The sequence below is a fragment of the Camelus bactrianus genome, chromosome 21 (assembly GCF_048773025.1).
Source record: "Camelus bactrianus isolate YW-2024 breed Bactrian camel chromosome 21, ASM4877302v1, whole genome shotgun sequence".
NCBI classification, from domain to species: domain Eukaryota; kingdom Metazoa; phylum Chordata; class Mammalia; order Artiodactyla; family Camelidae; genus Camelus; species Camelus bactrianus.
Genome location: NC_133559.1, coordinates 5,220,919 through 5,245,257, shown reverse-complemented (window position 1 = coordinate 5,245,257; position 24,339 = coordinate 5,220,919). Strand labels below are relative to the sequence as shown.

At 38.7% G+C, this 24,339-nt stretch overlaps 1 protein-coding gene across 2 annotated transcripts; it reads right to left on the bottom strand.

The window, feature by feature from the left end:
* Window positions 1-326: 326 nt before the first annotated feature.
* Window positions 327-23,785, bottom strand: GABPB2 (GA binding protein transcription factor subunit beta 2). Of its 2 annotated transcripts, XM_010958450.3 has the most exons (10): window positions 23,771-23,785; window positions 23,379-23,597; window positions 19,663-19,802; window positions 18,087-18,254; window positions 17,339-17,533; window positions 15,250-15,388; window positions 10,788-10,904; window positions 8,726-8,911; window positions 5,575-5,708; window positions 327-5,443 (listed from the first exon to the last, which is right to left on the bottom strand). In XM_010958450.3, exons 3-10 carry the CDS (start codon window positions 19,768-19,770, stop codon window positions 5,144-5,146), a joined length of 1,347 nt encoding a protein of 448 aa, XP_010956752.1. In that variant the 5' UTR covers window positions 19,771-19,802; window positions 23,379-23,597; window positions 23,771-23,785; the 3' UTR covers window positions 327-5,143. The 2 variants fall into 2 exon arrangements, with proteins under 2 accessions (XP_010956752.1, XP_010956753.1); XM_010958451.3 differs by lacking the exons at window positions 10,788-10,904; window positions 23,771-23,785.
* Between the last annotated feature and the right edge of the window lie 554 nt (window positions 23,786-24,339).

The window sequence follows — 24,339 nt, the reverse complement described above, 5'->3', positions numbered from 1 at the left end:
CAACTTGCTGTCTGTTAAGAATACCAACTTGGGGGGGTGGGTGTAGCTCAGTGGAAGAGTGCCAAGGTCCTGGGTTCAGTCCCCAGTACCTCCTCCAAAAAACAAACAAACAAACAAACACACCTAATTGTCTCCTCCCTCAAAAAAAAAAAAACAGGTAAGGAAAAGGCAGAGGGTGTGAATGAGTTAGAAGAACTGCCCCCACCAAAACCCTCCAGCTGCCCCGCCCTCATTAGCTGGGCTGGTGGGGAGACTTGCTGTTGAGGTTTATCTGTGACCAGAGTAGATTGCCCAGGAGGTGGAAAAAATTTCAGTGACACCTGAAATGGTAAGACTGACAATTTATTAAGAAACATCTTTTTATTTTAAATGATAGTACAAAACCTGTATATATAATATAGATCTGTATAGGTGTACATACATACAAATGCTCACACACACGGACTTCCTCATCAGAATCAAACCCTATTTTATTAAAATCCTAAATAAAAGAGAAGTATACTTAAGTTTTCCTAAAACATACTGTACATAAAGCTGTCTGAAAACCTGAAAAACTGAAGATGTTTTGAGAAGAGTCTAGGCACCCCACCTACCCTCTCTCTGTTCCCACAAATGGCCTTGGCAGAAGGACAGTACACAGGGCAAAACCAGAGAAGGGAGCTGCTAGCATTAGTTTGTTGATAGAGCAAGATGCCTGAAAGCAAACTAGGAAGCACAGGATACAGGGTGTGACCTAGATTAATTCTCAGAAACAAACCACTTAAGAATAAACAGAAAATATATGGCAGCGAAGGAGGGGAGTGGAAATAGGAAAGACAAGGCCCATAGATATTAGAAATGACCTACTAATTAAGTTCTAATGCCTGGGAAAGACTCAATGAGATAAGAACAATGGGGTCACAGAAGCAGAAGTAGTTATAGGGGAAAGGGGAGGAGAGAGAGAGAGGGAATCACAATTTCCTGCCATTAACAAGCCAAATTGCTACTGTAGAGTCTAGAGTCTAGGGACATCACCCCACCCCCAAATCTTAGAGGGGCTTAAAAAAAAAAAGGCAGCACCAGAGGTTCAAAGCTACTCAATTCGAATTCACATCCTTCTTGCTCCTGGTCTCTTGTTAAATACATTGGCAAAGGAAACAGATTACAAACTCAGAAGGGGAAAATATCACATAAAATGGAAATAGATAAGAGCCTAGAGCAGCACATAGGTAGTTTTCATATGATTTCCATTCTAAAGCTTCCTTTCTGGCCATACAGAGATGTCTACACAAGGAGTGGAAAATAGGAGGCCATTCACCAATAAATTTGGACAAAAACTAATTCCCATTCAATGTTAAACTTCTGGGAAGAGTTCACTATACGCCTCAAATCTTCTAGCTCTGGAGGCCCATATTGTTGTTTGTTAGGGAAGAGCCATGCAAGCTTTTGCAAAATAATTTCTTAAAAGGATGAGATATCTAAACTGGGAAAGTAAATGTACAGAATGTCTGCTCCTGCCATGGACCTTTACCTAGGGTTTCTTTTCTGTTCAGGGGTGTAAGAAACTGTACAAAGGCCAGTCACAACAGCTGCCATAGGAGCAGAAAGGAGGCTCACTCTGTGGAAAGGCAGCTCTATCTCCACCCCTGACACTACCCTGAATCTTTCAATTTACATGATGTCATCACATGATATGTTAAAGAAATCTTTGCAAAGCTGGGTACTGGCTCTCCCGAGGGCCTCACTCCTCAGGTTTCTCATTAGTGCCTGTTGAGTATGCCTCTCAGAAAAGAGCCCAACTAATGCTTTTTCTTCCTCAGTCCCTTTAATGAATCTAAAGAAACCCTCTCTAATGTGTTTAATGAAATAAAAATATTTCCAGCTTTACCAGGTACTTTAGAGTTGAACCCCAAATAAACAAAGAGAAAAGTGGAAAAATCCGTATGTATTTATAAACACACACACTAATAGACACACAGCAAAGGGGTGTAAAAATGCCCTCTTCACAAAATAAGTTAACTTCAACTGGAGAGCCCTCTGGTAAATTCATTTCTTTTAGCAATATAAAGAAAGAATGTACGCTGTAGATTTCTAACATTACTGAGCAGACACAAAAATTTTAATAATGCAATAGGAAGGCTGAAGGGGGAGAAGCAAAGCCAAAAATTATGAAACACAGATCTGACAGAGAAAAAGAACATCTTTTAAGGTGCTGAGTTCAAAACACAGAAAACCTAAAGCCAAGTTCTCCCATATTTCAATTAGGAGACCTCAACTCTGGCATTACAATGAAGAGATCCCACAGAGGTAGTGACAGGAAGGGAATGCACATTTATACATATGTAAGTAACTTCCCTGAAGCTAGGAACAAGAACAGAAATATTAAGATTTACTTCTTTCTCTTTTTTAGGGGAAAGCTTAAGATCAAAATGCAAATGCAGGATCTAAAATTCCTATATTAATACTGATATTATTAAAGCAGCTTTATTTTAAAATAGGCAACCATCCTAAGCTCCAGGTTTCTCCTGCTCAAGTACCACCTCTGAACCACTTGTCTGTTATTTGATTCTCTGTAATCCAACCTTGCTAATAAGCCAGTTGGAATCCCCTAACCCGGACGATCTAGCAACATTTTCCCAACTTCCATGTTGATTCAAAAAAATTGCAAAATCACAGAACAGTACTGCCATTAATGTCTTTAATATTTAACTTCTAACTACTTCAAGGGACCCCGACCTAACATTCTCTCTATGGCAATACAACTGGAGGTCAAATCCTACTTCCCTTCTCTGGGATGCGAAAAGGGCTATTCCAAGTAAACAAAAACAAATGCCTTTTTGCTACCCAGCCCTTTCCAGACACGTTCCTTCTTTCTCTCCCTATCCCAACCTCTCTTTTAACCCCCTATCTCAGAGACCCCATCATCAAAAGTAACTTGGGCTGTATTTTGGGGGTGAGAAAGAGAGTCTCTTACAGAAAAAGAATAAAGAAAACCTCTAAATAGTTCCAAAACAGTATGGACTCTGTATGCTCAGAAGGGAGTGTTGGATGGAAACCCCCTGCCACCAGTCAGAAGCTACCTCAGAGGGTGAGGTGGTTGGGCCTGGATATCTTCTGCAGAGTTAATCTCCACCCTCTTTACAGGACAGAAAAAAAGAAGGAATTAAAGTCAATATATACACCAAGAACACACAAAATACATCTAAAAAGACACCTGGTCCCTCTATAGTTAAGCTAAAGTTCTGAAATGGCACACAATAGCAGCTTATTGTCAGCACCTGATTCACAAAGGGACTCAGAAAAGGAAAAACACTGCGAACAGTAACAGGATGATTTAACAGCAGATACCACAATTTTACTCTCACTCTTACCTAGGCTGGCCCTCTGCACTTCTCCATCATCCCCTACAGCGCAGAGTAATCTGGGAAGTGCTCAGTACTTGAGAAAACCTAGCTAAGGTGGCCAGGAGCCAAGATTAATTTTAAAAACTGATATTTTTGCCTATAAGCCTCTAATAGCCAATTCTGTTTGTTAAATTTGATTTGGGGAGTTCTGTTTTCAGTCTATTTTGGGCCCCAAATGATTCTGCACCTCTGGAAAACTGCAGCAAATTCCTTCACTAATCAAGGTAAACAGAACCATGTTAACTGTCAAGTTTTATTCCAAATTAAAAATGTATGTTTTCCCCATGATTGCTAATTAAGAAAAGAGTATTCTAAACAGTCATTCAAATGTTTACTTGGCACATCTCCCTCTGGTTGCTTCTAATTTACAACAAAGCAAGCAAACATGCAAGTCCAGGATGATGAGGACACAATTTCAAAAGCAATAACCTTTGTAATGTAACCTCTCCACAACCCTTCTCTCTCCATCCATATTCCCTTTCTTTAAAATAAAAAACTCTAAGCTGGCAAACAAAAAAGTCTCAGCAATGGAACACTTTCCCAAAGTGTCTAGGCAAAGGGAGCTGGCATAGTGGGAGAGAAGGGAGTAAGGTGATGAAGTGTCTGGCCAGAATCTTTGGTTCCTTGCTTTATGGCACTGATGTTACTCCCTTTGCCAACACACTGAGCACCTTTAAGGCACAAAAGCTCTGCACAAGACCTGACCTCAAGGAAACAGAGCAATTACTCATCCCAAATCAGATGGAAAAAAACTACACAGCATCCTCAGCATTCACCTCTCCTCTCCTTGCATATGAGAGGATACCATGTAAACTCCACAGAAAGGCACACTTAGAAAACTCAGATGTTTATAAAATAAAAAGTTGGTATTAAAGCCTGATACTACATAAATAAATGTTTGGAAGCAAGCTGTTCTAACAACAGACTACCCTCTTGATTGCGATTTTATAAAATCCAGCCAGCAAAGTTGGTATCTTGAGACCAGATTGCTTCCTAACCCCACAAGCCTCGTTCTGGCCACTCTCCAGCATTGTAGAAGCACAGCCTGCAGGATTTTGGATTTATATACACTTCTCCCACATCAAGTTTTCTTTCCTTTCCAGTTTTTAAAAATTCTATGTCTGTTTCTTTTAAACTGGCATCTGAGCTACGGACACACAATGGATGCAAATTCATTCAGACAATCACAAATTTCTTTTCAGTGAAATTAACCCAGAATAGTGGGGAGTGCCTGCCTTCTCCTTTGGAAGTGGAATATAGTTCTTTCTTTTCCCCAAAGCTTGCTTCTAATCTCTCCTCTCCATTAGTTTTCTTTCTTTTTTTTTTTTTCAGTTAGATTTCTTCTTTAACGGGTACACATCATAAATCTAAGGCAACTTTTCAGGTCACTTGATGGTGCAACCATTAAAGGCTCTGAGTGTGTCCGTATTAGGAATATTATTTTAAAATCTTTTGATAGAAAGTCAGTTTTTTAAAAAACAATCAATCCACAACGTCCAGCATTCTTTCAGCTCTATACTTAAAGCAATGATGTGAGCTGAGAAACTTGGTCCTTTTCCTTTTGGTCACTCAGAAGATATGTTTCCTAAATTTGGCTTTGAATTTTCCAGTTGCATAGAGAGCCTTCCTGAGCCCAAGCATTGTACCCTGCGATAGTTTTCTTCTTTAGGACATTCTTAATTTTTATGAAATGTTTGTCCTTGTATTTTCTTTTAAAAAGAGGAAAAAGATGGCATAGTACAAGTTGTGGCCCTTGCACATTAAGATGAAACAGTTTCCATGGAAACTCCAGTATGAGGCTCTGGGGGCCCTCCCGCCCCAGTCACTTGTGCCTCTCTGTCCGCTGTCTCCCTCCCTGTGACTGCTACAGCGCCTGCTTCAGCCACCGCTTCAACCACGGTGCCATCAACTCCATTGGGCTGCTGTCGGGCCATGGCCTCCAGCTGGAGGCGGTACTGTTCTGCCTCCTGCTCTTTCTTTAGGAGCTGGTGTCGGTATTCCTGGGCTCTTCGGTTAGCCTCCTGGAGCTGCTGCTGAAGTAGCTCTCTCTCAGTGCCTTCCTGTAAAAGTCAACCACCACAGGTAAGAATTCCTGATCACAGATTACGCAGATAAAGAAGGGTTCGGACCTTGACAGTTCTGACTTTTGAGTCTTTGCCTTCTCTTCTCTCGACACTGCTAAAAACATTACCTTGCTTTCCTCCACCACGCTGTTTGTCATCTCTTCTACCCTTGGTTTCTTGGTCAGTGGCAATTTCTCTGTTTCTTCTGCCTCTTCTTCAATGACAGTCTCCTCTGCAACCTGACCAGCAGGTACAGTTAGAACTATAAGCCAAAGGACACCAATTGGAGGTGATGAATACACAGTAAAGCAAAGAATTTTTGCTTACTTTGAATTAGAAAATAAACTAAAATTTATTTTCTGATCTCTTACTGTTCATATCTCTTTGGATTTTAGAATCAATAGGTAAGGCATGGCTTTACGGAAACAGAAAGGGTTAGAGAGGCACTGAGAAGAGCTCAGAAAGGAAGGGTGAAAACTTGTGAGTTTGGAAGCCATGCAGTTAAGACCTAGGTCTAAGGCTTTTATATAAAGATGTCTGACTGTAGATCAGAAGCTGTGACCACTTAGCTTACAACTCTGCAGGAATAACTTGTCTAAAGTAGCCCTAATATCTTAAATAAGAAGTTTGAGAAACCTTTCATGAAAGCAGTTTGCCATTAACTGTATCTAATTTAATTATTTTTATTCTCATAGATAAGTGAGAAAGGGTTAACACACGTATGCACCTAACACACATGATGCACTACCCACCAATCAGAATGGCTAAAATTTTAAAAAAGTGGTAACACCAAAAGCTGGCAAGGATGTGGAGAAACTGGATTATTCATAAACTGCTGGTAGGAATGTAAAATGCGAACGTAGAAAATGCTTTGGCAGTTTCTTACAAAACTAAACCCACATTTTCCATATGACACAGCAATTGTACTTCTGGATAGCTATCTCAGAAAACTGAACATTCATGTTCCCATAAAACCTGGACATGATTGATCAAAACAGCTTTATTCATATATAGCCAAAACCTGGAAACAATGTCCTTCAGTGGGTAAATGATTAAACAAACTATGGTATATCTATACCATGGAATACTGCTCAGCAATAAAAGGAAATGAATTACTGACACAAACATCAATTTGGATGGTCCTTAAAGGGAATTATGCTGAGAGAAAACAGCCAGTCTCAAAAGACTATATACTGCATGATTCCATTTATATAACACTCTTGAAATGACAAAAGTATAGAGATAGAGAACAGATGAGTCAGTGGTTGCCAGTGGTTTGGAATGTGGTGGGAAGGAAAGTGGCTGAGGACACACAAGAGCAGCACAAGGGACCCTTGTGGTGGAGCTGTTTTGTGTCTTGACTGACAGCACTCATACAAATCTACAAACTTACTAAACTGCACAGAACACAGACTCATAAATGAACACATATAAAACTGGAAAAAAAAATCTCAATAAGGCTGGTGGATTATATCAAGGTCAATTTCCTGTCTGTGATAACTATACTAGAGTTATGCAAAGTGTTACCTTGGGGGAAACTGGGTGATGGGCACATGGGATCTCTCTGTATTATTTCTTACAATTGTACAAGAATAAATCTGTGACTATCTCAAATTTAAAGTCTCAGCTTTCCTTCTTTGGGCCTGATTAAACACATTTGTAAGAAGTAGTCCAGTTTATCTAGGCAAAACCTCAAATTTTATTTTTTTCCTTAAAACAACTCCAGTCCTATTTACTTAACTCTGTTATAAGCAGTCTCTCACTTACCCAATGAGCCCCCCAAAACTTTAAATGATAATCATGTTCACAAAAACATCAGTAGTATATTTCCAAATAAAACTAATAAGAACTTATGATATCAAAGCTTAGATTTAATTCCTATTCTTCCTTCCCATACTGCCAAAGATCCATCAATTCAAATAATTTGAAAATTATGAAATCCCCATAATTATTTAGGCCAAGTCAAAATTTTGGTAACACAAAAGGCAACTATACCTTGCAGATACTGATTGGTATATATAAAATAGATAAACAAGTTTATACTGTATAGTACAGGGAAATATATTCAATATCTTATAGTAGCTAATGGTGAAAAAAGAAAAATGAATATATGTATATTTATGTATGACTGAAGAATTGTGCTGTACACCAGAACTTGACACAACATTGTAAACTGACTATACCTCAATAAAAAAAACTTTTTTAATTAAAAAAAAAGGCAACTATACCAACCCTCCTCTTTCAACCTCCAGTATTTTTGAGGAATAAAGTTGTAATGATTAGTTTCTTTGTTTTCAAAAAAAATTTACTTATGTATTTTCTGAGTAAGTAATACATTCACATGGTTCAAAAATTAAAGTTATAAAAGCAAATATATTGAAAAGCTTCTCATCCATCCCCAGCAACCCAGGTGCCCTGCCAGAAGGGAAAAATTGTAACAATGTTATTTCTGAATGTGAGTCCAGAGACAGTCTATGAATAGATTAGCAAATATACACATATTTCCCCCTTTTTAAAAATATAAATGTAGCATATTCTACACACCTCCTCAATCTTGCTCTTGTCACTTAATATGGAGGTCAGACCATAATAGTGTATAGGAAACTTTCTTATTTTTAATAGCTGCATAGTATTCTGTTGCAAGGGTGTACCATAGTTTATTTATCCAGTTCCTTAATGACTTCTACTGAGTTCTTTTTAATCTTTGATGATTACAAATAATACTGTAATGAATAATTTAGTATGTATATCATTTCTGTGTGCGAACATAAATTCATAGAAAAATAACTTTTTAGCCAAAAGGTATGTGCATCTTTAATACTGACAATTTGCTCTTCAGACACTGCATTAATTTACATTCTCACCAGTGACTTGTAAGAGTGCCTGTTTCCCCATACCTTTGACAAAACAGTGTTTTCATGGTATCTCAGTGTAGTATTTATTATTTGTATTTCTCTTGCTATGAATGAAATAAGTTGAATGTATTTTCCTATTTTTAAAAGCCATCAGTATTTTCTTTTCTGTGAACTATTGGTTCACATTATTTGCTCTTTTTTCTACTAGTGTTATTGGTGTTACTCACAGATTTTATATACATTAGGGGAATCAGCCTTTGCCAGCTTGGTTTCTGTTTCTTTTTCAGAGCTTCTTTGCCCCATCTGGCATCTGGCATCTGGCATTCTCCCATTCCTATTACTTGCCCTAATGCCTCATTTTTAGAGGTGTGTTGGATGTCTAAAATATCTTTTAATAAACAAGTGTCTAAACAGGGTAACTCACCTTGCTGTCCATCTTGCATAGTTACAATAAATGGCTGACCAATGTTCCCAGTAGGGATTGCAGTTTGGATATTACCCAGAGGGACTCCATCGGTCACTATGGTGATGACCCTCTGGCCTCCACTCCCCACCACTTGCTGGATTGATGAGTCAACAGAATTTCCCTCCATGATTTCCTCAGAATTAGCTAGAGAAGACAGAAGTAAATATAAAATTTCACTTTAGAAACAGGAGTATAGTCATTTCAGCCTCCTTGAAATTGATACCAGGGCTAGGAAAACTTGAAAAAAAAATGTAGCTTTAATTGTTCACAAAAGCTCTTGTAAATAATGCTAAGTCAGAGGAAAAAATAAAACAGGGAATGCGTCAGAACAGTATTTACTAAAATTTCTTCATTGACATATTAGCTTTCACTAAAGATGGATTCTATGTACAAATACATTTTCAAAACACTGGTTTAAATATGCTTAAATTTTTGTGTTTGTTTGTTTTGTAGGAAGTATCAGAGACCCCAATAAGCTAATGAACATTGTGATTCTCTAATAGGGAATAAGATATGCTGAATTTCCCCAACATATTTGATCTTGGAACTCCTTTTTCAGGAAGTATCTTCAAAGTCCAAATAAATCTGTGGAGCCTAGAAAAATAATTATAAATTAGAGAAGATCTATTTCTACAAGAAATAAAGGCATTTAAGAGTGAATTAATAAAATTATATGTCAAGAAGTCAAAGCACTGGAGTTTGATGGTCAACAACAGTAGGTGGCTTCTCCCACCTGACAGATCAACAGTAACAGGAACAGCAGCTAAGGCTGACTGCTCACTGTGCGCAGGTGCCTTTCTGAGAGCTGTGCGCACACTATATTGAAGACAGATTTTCAGTCTAGTTAGTCAATATCTCCAACAACTACCAGGGGGACCAGCCCCTGGCACTTTGGGATTTCTGTATCTAGAGTCCCTAGTAGAAACTGGCAACAAGTGAGGTAGGGACTATCCATATGAGGCACATTCAGGCAGTTTAATGGAAAAAGAGTACTCACACCTCTCAGAAACAAAGAACAGTCAGATTTACAGCTGAAAGGACCCTGATAGATAATCTAGTCCAACTACCACGCCAGAGACGAGGAGACTGAGACCTGGAGAAGTTAAGAGATTTACCCAACGTCAAAGAGCGAATCAAGAGTAACAAGCAGAAGTTTAATACATTGCTTTTCCCTCTGCCATGCTGCTCACTCACACACATCTGAGCAGAGATCTTTACGACTACCTCCAGTCGGAAAAACAGGATTGGAGGAATATTCTCACCGCTCAGGTATCAATGGCAGAAAGAAATCAACAATCTGCTTTCATTTCTGATGGAGCAGACTGCCAGAGGGTTCCAGAAAGATTCCTAGATGACTGTTTAGCCCTACCTATGACTATCTGCTCCTACCTATAAGAAGCCTCAAGCCAAAAAAAAAGAAAAAAAAAAGCAGCAGCCTTAAGCCTTTTCCCTATAAGCCACTAGCTCTGGCTAAGTGACCTGAAACCTTTCTGATTTAAAATCAAAAGGGCACTATACAGAATATATCTGTGGAAAGCCACTGGAAATGCCAAAATAACATGTCCATTGAAAATAAAAGCAAGCCAACCTGAGCTACACAGGATATAACCAAACGAGAGTGACAGCAGCCCCACGTGTTTCGATGCTTTAACACACGACATCTAGGCCTCTACTTTCAATTATTCTATGATAGCATCAGTCAAAACATAACACAGAGCATTTCCAAACCTCTGCTAATATAAGACTAAACATTTCAATCTGATGCAACTGGAGTCAAGGCAAACAAACTTGAAGCTGTAAAAATACAAAGGGATAACAGTCATTCTCTGACATTGTTCAGCTGGCTGATTACATCACTTGGGATTTTTTTTTTCTTTCTGAAGCTCAATGATTCTACAACCCTTTTTCCTAGCTGTCTCTAACCATAATTCTTTAACATTTCATGCAAATTAAATCTGCTGGAGAAATTTAAAAACAAACGAAGAAATAGTGATTCACCCAGCAGATATCCCTCACCTACCTGCGGCTCTGTGTGAGCTGGAGAGGGGGGCTGATGCGTCAGCTAGAGCTGCAAGGGTGGCCAGCACTGAGGCGGTAGAATTTGAGAAGAGTGCTGTTGAGGAGGCATAGGGAGCACCTATTTTGGTAAAAAAGGCAAATGAGGTCTGGAGGAGAGAATAAATGGAGATGAACGAAGAATGGCTTACTAAATCAAAACTGTAGCTTTTCACTCTGATGTCCTTAATCTTGCTCGCTAACATAAACTAATATAAACCAATTATCATGGTGCTAAAACTCTTCTAAGTTCTCCCTTTAAAAGGGTTTAAGGTAATATGCTTGGTATAGGGCCACTACATTCCCCTCACTTGATCGTTCTCTTGGCACTGCCTGTGCTGAGCAGACCAAGAGTGCCACCCACTCCCTAGGCTGGCGGTGCAGAGCTCTCCCCGGCAGCAGGCAGTAAGGCAGCAGGCAGGAAGCATACAAAGCACGTCATGCCAGCCAAGAGCCAAGCAGCGGCGCGGGAACAGGTTCCTCCCGGGCTTTACTCAGCCATGCTACCTCTGTGCGTCAGCTAGAGAGGTGAGAAGACCAGGACTGACCTCTAGTGCGAGGACATTAAAAACCTTAAGTTTCACATGCTGACTGTCAAAGGGTAGTACAATTAATCCTAAAAAAATAATTATCTACTTTAGTTATGTCATGATGTGCTTTAAAAAATCTTGTGATATTCTTGCAGCTAAGTTCCAACAGGGAAGTGCATTAGATCTGGCAACAGGCACACCTAACTTTATGAACAGAAAGTATTACTCAACAGTTCTGTGTAAATTAAACTTATAAAATGAATTGCATTTCTCTAAGTCTTTCACTATAATTTCAGAGATACTTATTGTGCCAGTTGTGAATTTACTGTCCTTGGCTCCAAATCTGCCCTTCTTTGCTTTGCCTTGCAGTACTAAAGCTGGACCCCATAACTATTTCTTGTCACCTGGCATGAGATTAAGTTCTGTCATATAGAAGTAGCTCCCCATACTGGCTATTCCTGTATTCTTTAGAGTTCTCCTCACCTCCTAGTTGTTAATCCACTGTTACTAACAATTCTTTATAAATTAAGTTTATAAGTTAATAAATTATATATTTAGAAGTTATATATGTATGATAAAATTATACAAGTCACCATGTAGTTCTGCCTCCTGACTGAAATGTGACTGATACACTTATCTTCTTTTTAAATGTATTCTTAATTTTTAACTTTTCCCACTACCTATGCTTAAAGATTCTTTCCAGTCTTTCTTCCATCAAAAAGTCAATTCTCTGTAAAATATTTAAAAACACTTAATGAACTTAAGTATTTAACACTCGTTATAATAAATCCTTCCACAGAGCAAGGAATCCTTTTCTGATATGATTAGCTAACCTGATTTAAATTTAAATTTCAGAAGATTTTTCCCCCAAAATGTGGATTTTTTCATCATTGCAAACTATCCTAATCACAGCTTTTAGATGATGACTATGGGAATGGAGATGAGAGTGGAGACAGTAATGATATCCCTATTTTATTCTAATTCTTTCATAAAATACTCAGGGAGCCAAATGGTCTGAGTAGAACACAGTGCTTGACCTCTAGAAAAGAGTCTGTGTCTATCTAATGACTTTGTAAGAGCAAGAGTCAGTGATAGCTTATACCCTAATTTTCCTGTTTAGTTCATGCTTTTCTCATCACTCAGCCAAATGCTGACATAAGAATTCACAAATGAAATAAACAAGGAACAAGCAATTCCTAGATATGTCTCTTGTGGAGGTTGAAATATATGTGACAATAAGTCACTAGCAAAAAAAAACAAGGCTGTTATTATTTACCACAGTTAAAACACACACACACACACACACACACACACACACACACACACGCTGTGACGATTAAAGTTCAAGTGGGACAAACATCAGTTAGGCCACCAAGCTAAAGGAGAACACCTAGCTAGAACTGCTCCATAAGAAAGGCATGTTACACCTTTTAGCATGATGATTCCAGCGTAAGGGTGCTCTCCCTTTGATTCAAACATAATGACTTACCCAGCTTCCCCTCAATAGCAAAATGAAGAAAGAACACTTATAAAAAATTAGGTTTAGTATTTTGACATACATAGCTGAAACTGAAAAGAGATGATGCAAATTACCTCTTTAGACTTACCCAGGGAAGTCTAGGAAAATAAACTACTTTGTTGTTAAATAATGTTAACTGTTTCGTTATCCTTTATATAAGATCCCACATCAAATAAAGTGATATGTGCATGGATGCTGTTATTTTTGGAAAGGAATGGCATTATTAGTGGCAACCCATTACCTACTCAGAATGTGGCTTACGTAAATAAACTCTTCAGACCAGGATTTAGGGGAGTGTGCTATGTCTGCTAGGTAATCTCTGCAAGTTAGTGAAAACTAGATGCAGAAAAATTAACTACTTTGCCCAAGGTCACGCAGCGAGTAAACACCGGAGCCCAGATTAGAACCTAATTCATTAGATTCCAATACAGTCTTTATGAACCTATACAGAGCAATTTATATTTGACGTTGGAGTGCATCTTATGATTCTACAGAAATAGGAAACTGATCTTCACAACTTTGTTTTACCCTGATTAATGTTTAAATTAGTCTGTGTTCCCAATCACTGCAGTTTCACTGATGATGATTGATATTTTTAATCAAAAATGGAAAATTAAAAGCAAACTTTGTAATCTGGTTTCTGATATCAAAAATAGCCACCAAAATGATAATCCTAGGATACTTTCAGTTAATTCTTAAAAATATTACTGGATGATGGGAAACAAGAGGCTGCCCCACCATTCAGGAAAAGAAAATCCTTTACCTCAGTTGAATAACACAGCCTGAATTTGTCTTATAATTTTTCTCCTTTCTTTTATCTGCACTGATTAAGCATCAGGTAGGCCAGTCCCCTAAAGGAGAATGGCTGGTAGAAATACTTCATGAGTAAGACGACATTGGAGAGATCGGCTCTAATTATGTGAGGGTTCAGCAGTTTCAATCTGTAGTTGTCAACACACAGAAGAGAGAAAGATGAAGAGGTTTGCCAAAAGCAGCATGACAAACGTGATATATAGGTCCATGGGAATCAAAGCTAAGAATCTCTACCCTGAATGTCTTCAACTTTGCTTATCATTCTAGATCAAAGTCTGGAGAATTTCAATAGTTAAAGACTTAACTAGCTCTTTTCACATGTTCGTGAACATGTAATTTTATCGGCTTCTAAAAACTTTTGGATTGTAAAAGTACTTTTCTAATCAGTGTCACCTGAACCACAACAAATCCAAATGACTGTGACTGCTCTAATTATATGTACACGTATATGTAAGCTAATTTTAAAAAATCAGCTAAGAACTAAAGCACAGTGATTTTAAGTAATTGGTAGCCTATTAAATGAAGGTCACTACTGCCCCCTTGTGGGCATGACTGAGTCAACCTTCACTGAGAAGTTGTATTTTCACTTAACACTGATTATTGAAGCCCTCCTATAAAATGGGCACTGAAATACAAAATCTCAGTCTCATAACAACCTCATGATATATGTATTATTATGTCCCAATTTTAAATATAAGGAAAGAAGGCTTGAAGACGTAAGTAGTTTTCCCAAGGTCAAACATCTAGTCAATTAACACATCAGTGTTTGAAAGCAGTTCTGAATGCAAAATTCCACGCGTGTACAAGTGTGTATTTTATCACATTGCCTCTCAATAATGATACCTCATTTAAGATCTTCCTTTGATATTTTACAAACTTAACTATGAATACAGTTGCTTATTTTTAAACGAAAGTCAGGAACAGAAAAAGAAACCAAGAGTCAATTGGAAATTTTATTTAAGTGAGGACACAAGTTCCCTCACTGTAAAGCAAGTATCTGTAAAGAGATGTTGAAAATAAACTCAATTTGCTCTTTTTAGATAAATATTTTTGTTAAAAACATACAAGTCTCAAAAGCTCAATACCAAGTGCTGCTCTTTGCTATTTTATTGTTACACATGTTCTCAGAAACAAATCAAGCCTCTCCTATTGTAGTCACATAACCACAGGTACCTGTATCAGCACTCCAACAACCACGTAAGTTTATTCTGCTTTATGTTTTACTGCTTTAGGCTGCAAATGTTTAACTATTTTCCTTAGCACGACCATACTGAAGCACCCTTGTATTTTCATTTTGGGGTCAGATATAACCCTTCAACAGATTAATCTGTAGAATAATATTACTTTTAACACAGTAAGCACTTATGTATAACCCCAATGTATGATCTTCCCTTTCCCCAGAAAGAGTAAGTGCATTAGCTTTAAAATCTATTATAAATTTTCTATTTTGGGAATATTTTAATAAAGGTGTGGATATCAGAGAGGGTATCTATTCATCTCATAGGAAAACCTGGGATTCTGTTCATTTTAAGATTAAAATAAATGCCCCATTATCAGAATATTACCTGAGGTTGTTTTGGTGTTGGCTGAAGAAACAAGGCTTGCCAGGTTGACAACCTCTCCTGATGTGAAGATGAATGGGGTGGCCACAGTCACAGGGTTGGCTCTCTCGGGATTAGCATTCACCTGATTCTGCATTGCTTCCTACAAAACAGTGCAGAGTATCTCAAAATCAGAACACTTATTAGCCTTAGTTATACAGTTACTGAACAACTAATCCCCCACAATGCTCTATCAAGCAGAACTAGTTCTGGCATACAATGTCCCAGGGACCACAGAGTTCTCATTAAGACTACTGTTTTTTTTTTTTTAGACCAGAGCAACAAAGATGTTAGGTTGCTTTCCCAAACTTATTTCTACTTTAGGAAAAAAAAAAAGGCATATTACTTGCAAAAACTTCTAGACAACTTACTTAACCTCTTTGAATCTTGTCTTTTAATTTGAAAAATGAAAGGGGTGACTTAAAAAGTAATTGCCAGCCCTAATATCCTATGATCAATTATCTACAAGACAGTGCGCTAGCTGGAGATCCCCGCAGATAATCTACAGAGAATAATATTCTCCAGAGTTTTGTCCAACTACTTATTCTATTCTGCCACTGAAGAAATTCCTAAGAGAATATATAACAAGCAAATAAATGTGTGCCAGATTTTAATGTCTAGTTCCATATGCTGCACTTCTGCTTCCAGGGATATCTGCACAATTTTGGTGTAAAGATGCTTATCTTTACTCTATTTTTTTACTTTCATAAGCAGTTTTCTACAAACATGATCACTACTAAAAAGAAGTCAAATTATGCAAGGACCCTAAACAAGGAATTGAAAGTTGAAGAGGATAACCAGTGTGTAGGGAACTGTCAGAAAATAAACAAACAAACAAACAAACCAACCAACCAACCACTGAAAATGCAGCAGAAATGGCTATTTTTTACATATAATTATCCCCTTGACTAAGAGCTTCAATTGAAACAAATCATCCATTCTCTGGTTACTGTTAAATTCCTTCCTGAATCTGCCCCTTCTATAGTCCATTATCATTTCCTTAATTCAGGCCCTCATTGGCTCTTGTCTGGCCTAATGCTGAAGAAACACATAGTGACTTTCATGAACTGTCTTCTCTCAAGTCTGCATATCACACCCCAAACAATCATTAAAAAAAACCTAATCACATCAATCCTCTATTTAAAAGCTTCTATTGGATCCCCCTTGCCCACAAAATCGTCCACACTCTTTGCACGCCACGTAACACCCCTATGCTCAGAACCCAGCCTAACGCTCAGCCTTCACTCCTGCCACTCCCAAACTCTGCTGCCCTTGCCCGATCTTTAGTCACAGAATTACTTACTCGTTCCTGAACATTCCATGTCCTTTCACACCTCTGTGTCTTTGATTTGCTTTTTCTAGCCTATGATATCATTTTCTCACATCTCTGCTTACTTCTCCTCCACAACTCAGTTCAGATTCTACATACACTTTAATCCCTACCTTAAGTATCATCAATACTCCCTCTCTGCAGTCCTGTAACACTTACTAGGTACCTGTTATCACCACAGTAGTGTAATACTTTATATCTTGTCTTTACTTTCATCATGGTGTAAACACTCCAAGGGCAATTAACCTTTGTATCCCTCATCCCGTTATTTCTTGATATACAAGTGCTGGCTTAAGAAATCCATGGATGAAATTATCACAGCTGATTTTTAATTCTGAGATGGCTTCCTTATGACTCAATATGCTTTGTAGCTATGTACTATCTCACATCAGTTGATGTATATTTATAAAACATAAAGAGGCTTTTAATACTGTCCCAAGTCAAGTTTAATTACAAAGGGAAATTTTCATGGAGGAAAAAAACATTCTAAAGCCAAATAATCTTATTTTTGTCCTGACCACAACATTGTTCTTCAATCACCATGAATAATTCAGGGTTTTACAGAATTTTTTAAAAAGATACTAATGTCACTGAGTCACAAGACTGAGACATACTGGAAGTACTACTTTGATGAGATAGGGAAGATTTCGTTTCGATTCAGCTCCTACAAAAAATCCTTAACTTCATCTGAAGTATACTCTAGTGGTATACAAATAACAAGACCTGAAGGATGACCAGAATCTCAGCATTGTTTTTCTCCAGGGCTATGTCAAAGGCAGACTTATCGAACTTGCTGAAGGCATGGACGTCAGCTCCGTATTTGATGAGCAGCTCTACAACCTCTCGATGGTGGTGCTCTGTGGCCCAATGCAAAGCCGTCATCTTCAGCATGTCCTTGGCATTCACATCTGCACCATTCTGTCACAGAAAAGTAATTTTTTTCAAATAGACACTGGTTACAGTAGCACAGGTACAACATCCCATCACCAAATATAGAGGATTTCTAGAGAGATTACTCATATTCAAATTTAGATCATGTTTAAAAAATACCAAAGGGAAAAACATTTCTCAGATTCTCTTGAATTCTGACAGACATCATGCCTTAAGTGAGTGGGTCCTTTAAGGACATCACTGGGAAATTACAACAGATGGGAGAGGAAGGGGAAAAGAACAGATTTTTGTTGCATTTATTAACAGAAAGCTGAGTGCCTGAAAAAACAGGCATAAAAGCAGAGAACACCTGCAGAAGAAAAATTAAGAAAAATGAATAAAGTCTGTTTAGCCTTTAACAGATTAGAAAACAAAATCCTCATAGCCATGATGACACTCGAAAGAGATGCAACTCAATGCTATAAACCGTTCTAGGGTTAATCTTTCCCAGCCTAGTTTCCTACCACCTGTTTAAGTAAGGAAACAGGGAGATGTATGTCTTTTTTATAATACAGACCCGCCACCACTATTCTTGCTTTACCCTAACAAGAAGTTCCACGATGTGTGCATGTCCATCAGCTGCAGCCATGTGCAAAGGGGTCCTGTCCACTTTGGTCCGGGCATCCCTGCTAACGCCTGCTCGAAGGAGCACCTCTGCTGTGGAATAATGACCATACTGGGCTGCAAGGTGGAGGGGTGATGTTCCAAGCTGTGGGAAAATAATACTCATTGAATATCAACTATGTGCAGGGTCCTAAATCATTACTGGAGGGGCAGAAATGAACAAGAGGTGAAGCTAGGGTCCTTTCTTGGAGAGAGAATCTGGTTGGGCAAATAGGCTGAAGAAATGGTTTAAATTAAAATCAACATACTAATGGGCAAATAAATATACCACCAATTAAATAAGTGCTAAGTATAATGGATTTAAGTCAGGTGGACTTACCAGGTAAAATTCCCTAAAGGACATGCTTTTAAATAGGACTTAGAAGAAGGTAAAACAAATGGATAGAAAAGAGCATTCTGAGTCAGGGGTAAGGGAAAGGATAGGCAGGTTCAAAATAATTCTTAGGAAAAGGGCAGAGTCTAGAAAGTTGCATGTGAAATCTGGGATGCAAATTTAATTGGTTGAAATAGACGTTTGTTACCACAGTGAAGTAAAGCAAAAAGACTGACAGACGAAGTACCCCAAAAAGTAACAATAAAAATAGCAATGGTGTGTCAATAGCAATAAGCAAGTCTGTATCATCTCAAAGTAAATCTTCTAAGAGTTATCTATCAGCATCCATTTTGGCCAGATATCTGTTCCTTTCTTTGTGTTATGCTCTTTATTTTAAGCTTATTTCGTTTATTCTTTGCTTTTCATATATTCAGTCTTTCTGCCTGACTGGATTTAATTCACACTGCTCTTTTCAGGTCTATTTATAGAAATGCTAATCTCATGGGTTTCCTTTCTTCCTTTCTGTGAAGTGCTAAGAACTGCTGGCCTCTGAAGTTATGAATTAATCACCCCAGAACAGAGGACACTGCTCATCGAATTGTTAAAATTAGGCAATACTTACAAAATCTATGAATACTAAGCAAGCCCATGTTATAACTGAGACCTGGATCTTGTGACTCTGCTCTCCAAGCTGGCTGGCTGAAGTCATGAAATTACACCTTCCTCTGTAATGTTTTTTAACAGTGGGAAAGGAAGCAAAACGGCGAAACTACTCCTTATTAACCAGGACATTGCAGAGGAAAGGAAATAAGGGGTTTACTAGCTGAGAAATGCACTCTTAGTATACTGATTTTGTTTAATTTCTAGCTAATTACAGAAGCCTACAACCCAATTACACTCCAGGGAGAAGTAAACCTTTAGAAAATACTCTGAAACAACATTATCGAAGACCACAAGTATATAATACCTTACAATTACCACCTATATATCCACAGGAGACTCTTTCAATTTGGAAAACTAGAAGAAAAAGAAAACCACATATTTGGATGAGTCAAAGAACATGAAACTCTTGTAGGGAGACTGAGGCAAAAACAGAATGAAGGAAAAGCAACACAGTCTGCTTAGCCTTTAAGAAAAAGTCTGGGGACACCACACACTGGGAGCCGTTCAGAGAGCTTACCCAGTCTGTGGTGAATGGGGCACCATTTGCCATCAGTGTTCTCACTTCATCATCTTGGCCTTTTCTTGCTGCTTCTAGCAACCTCTTCCCCAAGTCCACCAAAGACATCTTTATGCATAGGAACACAATTGTTCAGGAAGCTATAATTCAAACATAAGGAAAGTTGCCTGTAAAATGCTTTCAGAAGACCTCTTGTACGTGAACACATGTAACACACTTTCCAAGCCGACTCTCCGGTAAGGCACTTCTTTCCCACCGCATCTAACACAGATATTGGGGAAAGCTTCAGGCCCTAAACCACAGATCCCTCGCTTTCAATCTCCAGAAAAATACTTTGGAAATATGTGAAACACATTACCACCTTTCTAGCTTCAGGAAAAAATAAAACAGCATTTCATCCCTCTGAAACAACCATGGGTAGAAATAGCATGTTACACGAAAGAATGAATAGACAAACCAAGGAGAGTGAGACTCAGGTACAAGGCAGACATTTTTTCAAAATGAACAAAGAGAGTCTGCGACTTCAAGAAGACAAACAGCAGTATTTACTGCCAATTATCAATTTTAATTTCAGCTCTGAAGCAAAAAACAGTAATTTTGGGGAACCTATTATTCACCACCAAGAGTTAACAGCTCATTACAACTTTTCTGATAAAATTAGTGGTGATACTAATGAATGCGATTTTTTATACTGTATAATAAAATGCATCAATATTTGGATGATCTGCATTATTTGGTGAATCAATATTTTTCTTTTTTTGGATGAACCAATATTTTTCAAATAACCAACGCATGTTACAAAATCATGCACGGGTAAAAAGACTGATTAAAAATGAAAGCAGATCAATGGGTTTTAAAGTAATGGAATATAAAAATTCACTGACATGGTTTCAGATTCTTCACTGCAACTCACTTTTAAGAAATTGCCACTTGTCCAGTTTCTGTGTAACATCAAAGAATATTCACAATTACCTGAACAAGCTATTTAAAAACTAGTCCTTTCTCCAAGTACATATTGCAACAGATTGAATGCAGAAATAGATGTGAAAGTTAAGCCAGAAATTGAAGAGATTTGCAAAAATATAAAACAATGTCATTCTTCTATTTTTTTCTTGCTTGTGGGTTTTTTTGTTGTTGTTGTTATTCTTTTTTTCTTTTTTCTATTTCTTTAACTTGGAAGATATCTATTTTTCATAAAATTGTGCTATTTATGTTAACATGTAATGGATTCATTATTATATTTTAATTAACATTTGAAAGTTAATTTTTAAAACAGTAAATATCAATAGATATAACACATTGGAGTCCTCAATAATTTTTAAGAATATTAATGAGTCCTGAAACCAAAAAACTTGAGAATCATTGGGTTAGGCAAATCATTTAGCCACTATGCGATTTAATATTCCAATCTACATTATAGAACACTGTGTTCAAACATGGGAATCCGGGAGACCACCAGGGGAGTTTGTTTAAAATGCATATATGCTTGAGGCTCTAGTCCAGGTCCTCTGATTGACTGGAGCAGAGGATGAATTCTAACAGTGTGAAAGTTTATAACCTGTTCTAAGTGTCAGTTTTTACAACTTAAGAAAATGCTAGATTAAAAAAATGAAAGCATAACCTTCTTACGGAAAACTGATACTTTGCATTTCTCCATGGTTATCATTCTCTAAAAATATCAAAACTTCCTTTCAATTTAGTTATCTTATTAATAACAAGAACAAAATTTTAGGTGACTCATTAGCAGAAATGACTCCTTCACATTTTCTCAGATTATACTATATACAAAAGGTTATCATGAAGGCTTAAACAGCTCTACGATAACTGATCACAAAGAGAAAGAATGCCCTACACAGCGATGTTCATAAATGGCTGGCACGAAGCAGGAGTAAATTAACCTAAATTTCAGCTCTATTCTCTACCACAAAAGATACTCAGTGGTAGGCTGAGGTATCTGCTTAAGGAAAAATCTGGTTTGCTTCACATTCGCGGGAAGCTGACACTTCTGGAAAACAAGATCCTTTAGATTGATTTTATCCCATTGCAACTGGTGTCTTCAGCACCTGAACTCCTGCAAAATATTTCTGAGCCATCAATTTTTTTCACTGTAGTCTGCCTTCATATTTATGTTAATTTTATCACTTTTCTTCAACCATATTTGTGAGTATGTGTATCAGTACCTCTAAATGGCAACTGACTCAAATGTTTCATCTCCATTGTTTATATAGGCCATCAAGAGGCTTAGTTTTTACTATACAAAGATACTGTAGCTAAACTTTGGGATTAGAATGTAAATAATCTGTTATATTAATCACCTGATATTTAAAAAGTCTCTTAGAATGTGTTCCTCAAGGTTCTTTTCTCTCCCTATTCTCAGTTACTCTTTTCTTTCAATTTAACCTGAAGCATCTATCTAAAGTAAAATGTATTTTTAAAACAACAGCATTTTGGGGAGACTATGTGCCATTCTCCCACATACTATCCACATCCTGTACTGGCAGTACCTACCAGATAAGAAATGTAGCTTAAGAATGAGATAGTCTAGGCCCTTCTTATCTCCTTGATTACTAAAAACAAAAGGAAAACATTCTCTCTTACTGGATGTACCTCCACTTTTCCTATATACAAAGTTCAGAAACAAAATCTGATCTAACTTGCCTCCTAGGATTTTAGAGATGAATAACAAGGGCACCCATTTCCCCTCCCATACCAACATACGAGAATTTTCAGTAAGTGTGTTTTAATAATTGATGAAATGCTTGAGCTCTTAACAACAAAGTACTCTATCAGAGAGTAATTTCCTTTGTTGATATAAGAATTTGGGTGGAGCTGTTCAATCATTGTTACCAAAGCGTGTATGAACACAGATGCTTAAGAACATCTCTGTTGTACTACGGGTGGGTCAAATGGTACGATGAAAATATGGTCCCAGATGGCTAAAAATGTCAAATTGTTGAAGGTCAGTCATAGAATGTTCTTTTCCAAAGACGTTTTAAAAAGAGAGATGAGAGGGGAAAGTCCCTCTGGGAAAAGGGGGAGGAATGAGATGGTGTGTGCTGTCTCAAGGAAATCTGTGACAATTGGAGAAAGCTAACGGAAAGGAGAAACGGAATCGAAGAATCCATGATCTGACGACCTTTTTATTTCTTTTTCTATTGCACACGTCCCCACTGGGCCGCCAGCTGTACAAACAACAGTGCAAGAACTGGAGGCGGGGCCCTAACGGCTCTTGCTCAGATTACTGAGCTCACTAATAATCTTTAGGCTATTGCTGCGGGCAGAGAATTAGGGTCCTCGCTTTCTGCTCTATCACAAATCCTCCAGTCCCTCACAGCGACGTTCTGTCTTTCTGGACGAAGTCAATTTAGGGCGGGGAGCCCAGATCTCAGCCTAGCGGGCGGCCCCCGGCCCGGGCTCCGCGCTGCCCCCTCGTGGTCACCTCTGCGGCCTCGGCTTCCCACGGTCCAGCTCCCGAGCCCCAGGTCTTACACCCACCCCCTTCTTCACCTCCTTCCAGTCCCCTCCCCTTCCTCCCAGCAGCATCCCCTTCCTCTTCGTCCCCTTCCCCCAGCTGCCCCGGCTCGGATGAAGGGGCGCCGCTCCATCTGCACCCAGAAGTCCGGGGCTGGGCTGGGGAAGAGGTGCAACTTCTCACCGCAGTCTCCCTTCCAGCCCTGATGCCCCCCAGAGTCCACGCGTCTCTTCTTCCCCCTCACCTCCTCGTCCGGGACGCGGCCGACTGCGCTTTCACCGAGCCCGCCAGTTTGGTCCTGTTTCCTTCTCTAGTTAAGACTCCCTGTCACTGACGGTTACTTTTTGGCCTTTTCATATATGCATATTTTGGGGGCCTTTAACCCCCCCTCGTGGAGAAATGGAGGCAACAAAATGGCGGACCCGGAAGCGAAGACAGCGAATATAATTTCTGGCGGAGGAATCTATGAAGAGAAAATGATTAGAAAATCCACATTTCCATTAGAACAAAAGGGTTATACACTTCTCAGTCTCATCTCTATCTTTCGAAGGCCCTCTGAGATGAAATAGTGTATCTCCCAGACATTTTAGGCAGGACTATTTAGCGAGGCGGAGGATTATCGATTACGTGTCTTACGTGTCGTGTAGTCCCGGTAGGGGACGGACCCGAAGGTTTGTTTTGGCGCCAAGAATCCGGAGGACTGCTGAGGAGAAATCGGATTCAGCAGAGGTCCTGCACCGTTTTGCTTGCTTCTGGGGGGCAAGCCTTAGGGTTGATGAGAAAACTTGTTTTCCAGTCCCCACCTCGGGTGAAGATATTTGCGACGTTCCTGGCTTTGCGTGTGAACTGAGCTCTGGTACCCGGAGGACCTATGTCTAGTTGCAGTGTGAATGTGCGGACCCCAGAGCCAAGCTGTCAGCGCGAGCAATGAAACAAACAAGGAAGTGATTTCCCTGTGGGGGCCTGAAAGAGCACGGAGTAGGAGTTTGCAAATCCATTTAGGCACTTTATTTACCAGTTGGTAACCATCACCACTATTCGCCATGAACTTTAGGACATGAACATGCTCTTTAGGTCAGCGAGAAGACCTTAAAAAAAATCGAGAAGGACACGTTACTGCTCCATTCTTTATTTGATTTAGGCTTTTGTCGTTGATGGTGGGCCTTTCAACACCTACGGGGTGTTGAACAACACCCCCTTTTCTG

Bases quoted from the DNA above. Each gene is read 5' to 3' on its own strand.
- GABPB2 (XM_010958450.3), bottom strand. From the start codon at position 19,770: ATGTCTTTGGTGGACTTGGGGAAGAGGTTGCTAGAAGCAGCAAGAAAA. The intron at 15,389-17,338 runs GTCTTGTTATTT...ACTGTTTTGTAG, and splicing joins AGATTCTGGTCATCCTTCAG to GAAGCAATGCAGAATCAGGT. The intron at 8,912-10,787 runs GTAGGTGAGGGA...TGTCTTCTCTAG, and splicing joins CAGCTCACACAGAGCCGCAG to CTAATTCTGAGGAAATCATG.